This window comes from Otolemur garnettii, unplaced genomic scaffold, assembly GCF_000181295.1.
Source record: "Otolemur garnettii isolate 467f Iridium unplaced genomic scaffold, OtoGar3 scaffold00038, whole genome shotgun sequence".
NCBI classification, from domain to species: Eukaryota; Metazoa; Chordata; class Mammalia; order Primates; family Galagidae; genus Otolemur; species Otolemur garnettii.
This window is the reverse complement of record NW_003852433.1, coordinates 15712466-15720173: the sequence shown is the minus strand read 5'-3', so window position 1 is coordinate 15720173 and position 7708 is coordinate 15712466. Positions and strand designations below refer to the sequence as shown.

At 45.1% G+C, this 7708-nt stretch overlaps 1 protein-coding gene across 1 annotated transcript in view; it reads left to right on the top strand.

Annotated features, from left to right (window-relative positions):
* The window catches only part of ERP29 (endoplasmic reticulum protein 29), a 9099-nt gene extending 4492 nt beyond the window's left edge, over window positions 1–4607 (top strand). Inside the window, exon 2 of the mRNA XM_003790010.3 lies at window positions 4243–4607. Within this exon, the coding sequence (XP_003790058.1) occupies window positions 4243–4431 (189 nt within the window). The 3' untranslated portion in view covers window positions 4432–4607. The remainder of the gene's footprint in view (window positions 1–4242) is intronic.
* Window positions 4608–7708: the final 3101 nt, after the last annotated feature.

The window sequence follows — 7708 nt, the reverse complement described above, 5'->3', positions numbered from 1 at the left end:
GGAGACTCGCTTGAGCCCAGGAGTTGGAGGTTGCTGTGAGTGTGATGCCATGGCACTCTACCCAGGGGGATAGCTTGAGGCTCCGTCTCAAAAAAAAAATAAAAAAATAAAAAAATAAGTTTAAGCCACTGGGTCTGACCTTTTTTTTTTTTTTGGAGACAGTCTCAAGCTGTCACCTTGGGTAGAGTGCTGTGGCGTCATAATGGCTCACAACAACCTCAGACTCTTGGGCTTAAGTGATTCTCTTGCTTCAGCCTCCCAAGTAACTGGGACTACAGGTGCCCACCATCACACCCGGCTATTTTGTGGTTGGAGTTGTCATTATTGTTTGGCAGGCCTGGACTGGATTCAAACCCACCAGCTCTGGTGTATGTGGCTAGAGCCCTAGCCACTTGAGCTATAGGTGCCAAGCCACTTTTTTTTTTTTCCTTAAAGAGATGAGTTCTCACTATGTTGCCCAGGTTGGTCTCAAACTCCTGGTCTCAAGTGATCCTCCTGCCTTGGCTTCCCAAATTACAGGTGCATGCCACCATGTCCAGCTGAGTAACTTTTTTATTCAATGAACAAATGAATGAGTAATGAATTTACCTAGGTTTTGAAAAAAACAAGTTGCCTGAATTAGTTTATAATAGAGCTGATTCCCACTACTGGATGCTGAGAGCTGGCAGGAAGTGAATGAAAGAACACAGAGATTTCTTTCTTTTTTTTTTTTTAGAGACAGTCTCACTTTGTTGCCCTCAGTAGAGTGCAGTGGCATCACAGCTCTCAGCAACCTGCAGCTCTTGCCTCAGCCTTCTGAGTAGCTGGGACCACAGGCGCCCTCCACTACACCCGGCTATTTTTTTGTTGCAGTTTGGCCAGGGCTGGGTTTGAATCTGCCACTCGGTACATAGGGCCAGCGCCCTACCCACTGAGCTATAGGTGCCGCCCAAGAGAGAGATTTCTTTTTTCTACTTTTTTTTTTTTTGAGACAGAGCCTCAAGCTGTTGGCCCTGGGTAGAGTGCTATAGCATCACAGCTCACAGAAATCTCCAACTCCTGGGCTCACGCCAATCTCCTGCCTCTGACTCCTAAGTAGCTGGGACTACAGACGCCCACCACAACACCTGGCTATTTTTTGGTTGCAGCCGTCATTGTTGTTTGGGGGGCCTGGACTGGATTCGAACCCGCCAACTCAGGTGTATGTGGCTGATACCTTAGCCGCTTGAGCCACAGGCGCCAAACCAAGAGAGATATTTCCAAACAGACTAAGATAACAAGAAAAAATTATTTATGCAAATGTTTGCCATTCAAAACTATTTTGCCTTGGCTCAGTGCCTGTGGCTAAAGTGCTAAGGCGCCAGCCACATACACCTGAGCTGGTGAGTTCGAATCCAGCTCCGGCCCGCCAAACAACAATGATGGCTGCAACCAAAAAACAGCTGGGCAATGTGGCGGGTGCCTGTAGTCTCAGCTGCTTGGGAGGCAGAGGCAGAATTGCTTGAGCCCAGGAGTTAGAGGTTGCTGTGAGCGGTGATGCTACAGCACTCCACCCAGGGCGATAGCTTGAGGCTCTGTCTCAAGAAAACAAACAAAAAAAACTATTCTGCCTCACCCTGGTAGCTAAGGATTGTGAAAGTAGAAAATGGAGGTCTCAAATTCCATTCTCCAGTGTTAGACCACTGTATGATTATTAATATTGTTCCATAGTATAAGTGTATATTTTTAGAGCATCTGCTAGGCACTGTTGGGCACTAAGGATATAGCAGAAAACAGGTCAGACAAGGTCCTTCATGTCATACATGTACATTCTAATGGAGCAGACAGAATAATAAGTGAATAAGGGTAATTAATGCAGTGAAGAAAATACAGCAGAGTAGTGATACTAGTGTATGATAGAAATAAGCAATATTGGCTGGACACCTGTAGCACAGTGGTTACAGTGCCAGGCACATACAGCAAGGGTGGTGGGTTCAAACCCGGCCTGGGCCTGCTAAACAACAATGACAACTGCAACAAAAAATAGCTGGGCATTGTGGTGGGCACTTGTAGTCCTAGCTACTTGTGAGGCTGAGGCAAGAGAATCGCTTAAGCCCAAGAGTTGGAGGTTGCTGTGAGCTATGACACCAAGGCAATCTACCAAGGGTGACATAGTGAGACTCTGTAAAAAAAAAAGCAATATTAGATGGTCTGATTGGAGGAGTCCTCATTGAACTGAGCCTTCAATGATAAAGACATGACCATGGCAGCACCTGTAGCACAGTGGGTAGGGCGCCAGCCACATACCTCCAGGCTGGCATGTGCGAGCCCAGCCTGGGCCAGCTTAACAACAATGACAACTGCAACAAAAAAATAGTTGGGTGTTGTGGCAAGCTCCTGTAATCCCAGCTACTTGGGAGGTTGAGGCAAGAGAATCGCTTAAGCCAAAGAGTTTGAGATTGCTGTGAGCTGTGATGCCACAGCATTCTGAGGGCGACATAGTCAGAATCTGTCTTGTACATATATACATAAATTAATAAAAATAAAGACATGATCATGGAAAAGACCAGGGAAAGGGCATTCCAGCCACCAGAGAGCAAATGAAAAAGCCCTGAGTTGAGAGTAAGTTTATTGTGCTAAACTGAGATAAGGGAGTTGGGTCTAGGGAGGTGATCTGATTTATATGTTAACTCTGCTTTTAGGCCCTCAGGCTTTTTCGCATCTGAAGATCACCTGTCGTGGTGGTTTCTCCTCCTAGGCAGTGTTAACTACTTTTTAAAAACTAAAGAACATCAATATACAGTACAGGACAAGGACTAATAAAAACATTAACTTTCTTTGTCTTGAGCTGGAATTATGTCAGCCTGACATAATTTTTGACAGTAATAGCCTGTGATGATGAAGAACTTGACAGTACTGATTACTTGGTTTGGAGAAACAAAAAACATTAAAGATGGAGAAGAAGGCTGAACCTAAGGAAACTTGTTAGATGAGATTTGTGTATTGGGAGAGATCATTAAAAGGAAGTCCTTGGGTTCTCAGTAGGTTAACCTAGACTGAGCACATGACTGCCGCAGTTCTACTGTTAGGTTTTAGCCATTGAGTACAGGTGTTCAAACAAAAATGTACTTGTGAATGTTCATAGTATTATTCATAGTAGCCAGGAGAAATAACCCAAATGTCCATCAACTCATGAGCCAATAAACAAAATGTGGTCTATCCATACAGACTATTTGGTCTGAAAGAGGAATGAATTGCTAATAGTCACTATAACATGAAGGAACCTTGAAAACATGCTAATTGAAAGAAGCCAGATAGAAAAGGCCATATAGAACTGACAAATCTACAAAGCACCCAGATTAGTGTTTGCTGGGGCTAAGAGGACGACTGGGAGTGACTACTTAATGGGTACAGAGTCTCCTTTCGGGGTAATGAAAACGTTCTGGCACTAGACAGTAGTGTTAATGCACTAAATCCCACTGGATTGTAAACTTTAAAATGGTGAATATTGTGTGAATTTTACTACAGTCAAAACAAATGTCTTGGTCCTGACAGTTTAGAACCCAAAGATCTAGCCCAGGCGTCCTCAAACTGCGGCCCACCTAGGATGTTTATCCAGCCCGCTGGGTGTTTTTGCCACCTCTGCCTGTCCTGCTTAGCAGCCAACTCATCCTGGGCCCGCAGTCCGGCCCTCCAACAGTCTGAGGGACAGTGAACTGACCCCCTGTTTAAAAAGTTTGAGGACTCCTGATCTAGCCAAAGAGAACTATGCATCTAGGGAGAGGATACTGTCCTAAGCCTGGTCTCTCACCAAGCCCTGAAATTGCTAGATTTAAACTTTGGCCTTCCTAGCCAAAGTTTGTGTCTTCCATGGTGCCAACTCTGTTGTAGATAGTTTAGTCTGTATTTGTCAGATTTCTGGTTCACTTATTAGAGAGGACTTCCTGGGATCATAGGCATGACAGGAACCAGTGTAGTGTGCTGAATTTACTTAGCCTTCTTGAAAGAACACTGGAGAAGGCTTTAGTACATCTGCTGCTTTGTTCATTCTGGACAGGGGCTGTAAATATCCGTGATTAGTGTGAACAAGTACTCCTGTACTTAGCGGGGCACTCACTAAATTGTTAACATGAATCAGTTGGTAAATGAATATTAGTTTGTGAGAGCTTGTCTCCCTTGTGGGATTGTTTCCACTCTGTTTCTTAAACAGGGGCCCCTTGGGAAGGGGAATTAGCCCCCAAAGGTCCTGGAACACCCCACTTGCTCAGCTCTATACACCTTCAGGTCATTCCCAAAAGCAAGTTCGTCTTGGTGAAGTTCGACACACAGTACCCCTACGGTGAGAAGCAGGATGAGTTCAAGCGTCTTGCTGAAAACTCGGCCTCCAGCGATGATCTCTTGGTGGCAGAGGTGGGGATCTCAGGTATGGACAAGTCCAGGACAACTGGGGAGGGCAGCAAGGGAGGAAGCTAGGAATTGTTTCCCTATTTGGAAGGAGAATTTCCAGTACTTTTTCTTCTGAGCCGCCCTCAGAGTATGAGTGGGTTCATGGCTTCTCAAAGAATCTGGTGCCCATGGTAAGCTTAGCCTGAGCTGATTCTGGGACCATGATGCCTTGCAGGTATTTCCTCCCTAAATCGTTAGGAACTTTGAGCTTTCCTTGCAGGAAGCACTGGGCAGAGCGGGTGCCAAGTTCCCTAGGGGATAGCACTATTGGGTCTTCCATCTTCCTTTCAGCTTTTGTAAACAAAACCATTGGGTTTTTTGCTTTAGAGCAAATGCACTGGTGCCACCACTAATTCAAGGGCACCTCTCAAACACAGTGACAACTTTAATAATAGTGGCCAACATTTAGTAGTTCTACAATGTAAAGATCTGTATAAACATTGCATTCTTTTTTTTTTTTTTTTTTTTTTTGAGACAGTCTTATGTCGCCCTCAGTAGAGTGCCATAGCGTTACAGCTCACAGCAACCTTAAACTCTTGGGCTTAAGCTATACTCCTGCCTCAGCCCCCCAAGTAGTTGGGACTACAGGCACCTGCCACAACACCAGCTATTTTTTTTTCTGTAGAGATAGAGGCTTACTTTATCGCCCTCAGTAGTGTACCATGGTATCACCCAGCTCATAGCAACCTCCAACTCCTGGGCTTAGGCGATTATCGGGCCTCAGCTTCCCGAGTAGCTGGGACTACAGGCGCCTGCCACAACACCTAGCTATTTTTTGTTGCAGTTTGGCCAGGGCCGGGTTTGAACCTGCCACCCTTGGTATATGGGGCCAGCGCCCTACCCACTGAGCCACAAGGCACCATCCAACACCAGCTATTTTATTGTTGCAGTTGCCATTGTTGTTTAGCTGGCCTGGGCCAGGTTTGAACCCACCATTCTCGGTGCATGTGGCTGGTGCTGTAACCACTGTGATTTGGGCGCTGAGCCAACATTGCATATTTTTTTAAAAAACAGATGAGGTCTCTCTCACTCACACTGGAATTCTAGCTCACTGCAGGCTTAAACTCCTGGGCTGAAGAGATGGATCCTCAGCCACCCACCTTGCCAAGCTAACTTTATTTTTCTAGAGATGGGATCTCACTATATTGCCCAGGCTAGTTTCAAACTCCTGGCTTCAAGAGATCCACCTGCCTCAGCCTTCCAAGTAGCTAGGATTATAGGCTTGGACTACCCTGCCCTGCACACACTGCATTTTTTTTTTTTTTGAGACAGAGCCTCAAGCTATTGTCCTCCTGGCATCACAGCTCATAGCAACCTCCAAATCCTGTGCTCAAGCGATTCTCTTGCCTCAACCTCCCAAGTAGCTGGGACTACAGGCGCCCACCACAATGCCTGGCCATTTTTTTGGTTGTAGCTGTCAAACCCGTCAGTTCTGGACACACCACATTTTTAATCTTCTCTTGAACCTTGCCTGAGAAGCTGGACGTATTATCTGCATTTTATATGCAAGGAAAAGCTGAAGCCCGAGGGCTTAAATGACTTCTCTCCAACTATGCAGTATAGAGTGACTCATCCAGAACCTCACTTATATTTTGTCCCAGGCAGTGGGCTCTTTCTTTCTTTTCTTTCTTTCTTTTTTTTTTTTTGAGACAGAGTTGCACTTTGTTGCCCTTGGTAGAGTGCCATGGCATCATAGTTCACAACAACCTCAAACTTTTGGGCTCAAGCAGTTCTTTTGCCTCAGCCTCCTGAGTAGCTGGGGCTACAGGCACCCCCCACAATACCTGGCTATTTTTTGGAGATGGGATGTTGCTCTGGCTTGGGCGAGTCTTGAACCCATAAGCTCAAGAAATCCACCCACCTCAGCCTCTAAGAATATTAGGATTACAGGCGTGAGCCTCTGCGCTCAGCCTAGTAAATTTTTTTTTTTTTTGAGACAGGGTGTCACTTTGTCACCCTTGGTTAAGTGTTGTGGCATCATGGCTCACAGCAACCTCAAACTTGTGGGCTCAAGTGATTCTCTTGCCTCAGCCTCCTGAGTAACTGGGACTACAGGCATCCGCCACAATAGCCAGCTATATTTAGAGATGAGGTCTCCCTCTGGCTCAGGCTGGTCTTAAACCAATGAGCTCAGGCAATCCACCTGCCTCAGCCTCCCAAGTGCTAGGATTACAGGCATGAGCCACTGCGCCTGGCTTCTGGTAACTATTAACTTACTAGAAAGTTTGGTCCTGGGTAAAGATAGTACACCTCTCCAAGGTACTTGGGCAATTTTGACTCAAGGCTAGCCCTCTTTGTTGCTTTTAGAATAACAATAATAGCTAACATTTACCAACTATGTACTAGGCCACACAGTATGCTGAGTTTTTACAGTTTTCATCCTTGTTACAACTCTAGAAGGAAGTCCTATGGTATTATTACCCCCATTTTTCAGTTGGAGAAACTAATGACTAGAGAAGTAACTTGCTTAAGATTGCATAACTTAAATGGCAGAGCTAGGATTGGAATCTTAGACTTCCAACATTACCAGTTGTTGGTCTTGGCCATTTGTTCTTGGCAAAGTGTAAGAAACAAGTTGTCACGGCATCAACCCTAGGACGCTATTGTCTGTGCAAGGAAGGACATTGGAAATACTGACAGCAGCTTACCACATGTTAAGCACTTAACTCTGCCAGGTCTCGTATATGTTTCCTCATTGGTTCCACCCAACATCCCGCATGTGGCTTTATTCAGTATCTACCACATGTTCCTTTTTCTCATGAAGCCTCAACCAAATTGGCCTTTGTAATCCTTATGTACACTGAGTTCAATTCTGTCTCAGAGTTTATTCACTCGTCCTTTCTAAGAGATACTCCTACCAGATCTTCACATGGCTTGCTCCTTGACATCTAGGTTCCTCAGCTGATTTCTGTTCCATGAGGAGGCCCTAACAAAGTCACTGTCATAACATACTGCCATGTTATTTTCATCATGACACTAATAGTTTGTATTTATTATATTTCTTACTGCCCTTTGAAAAATAAAAGCTCCTTTAAGTCAGAGAGGTTGATATATTCAATCAAAATTAGATCCCCAGAACTAAGAGCATATCTAGCACATAGTGGGCATATAGTAAATATTCAGAACAATCCCCATTTTTCAAATGAAGAAAGTAAAGTTGAGATAGGTTAAATGACTTGACTAATGCCACATGGATAAGAAGTGGCAGAGGTGGCTCGGCGCCTATAGCTCAACTGGCTAAGGCGCCAGCCACGTACACCTAAGGTGGCGGGTTCAAATCCCCAGCCCGGACCTGCCAAACAAC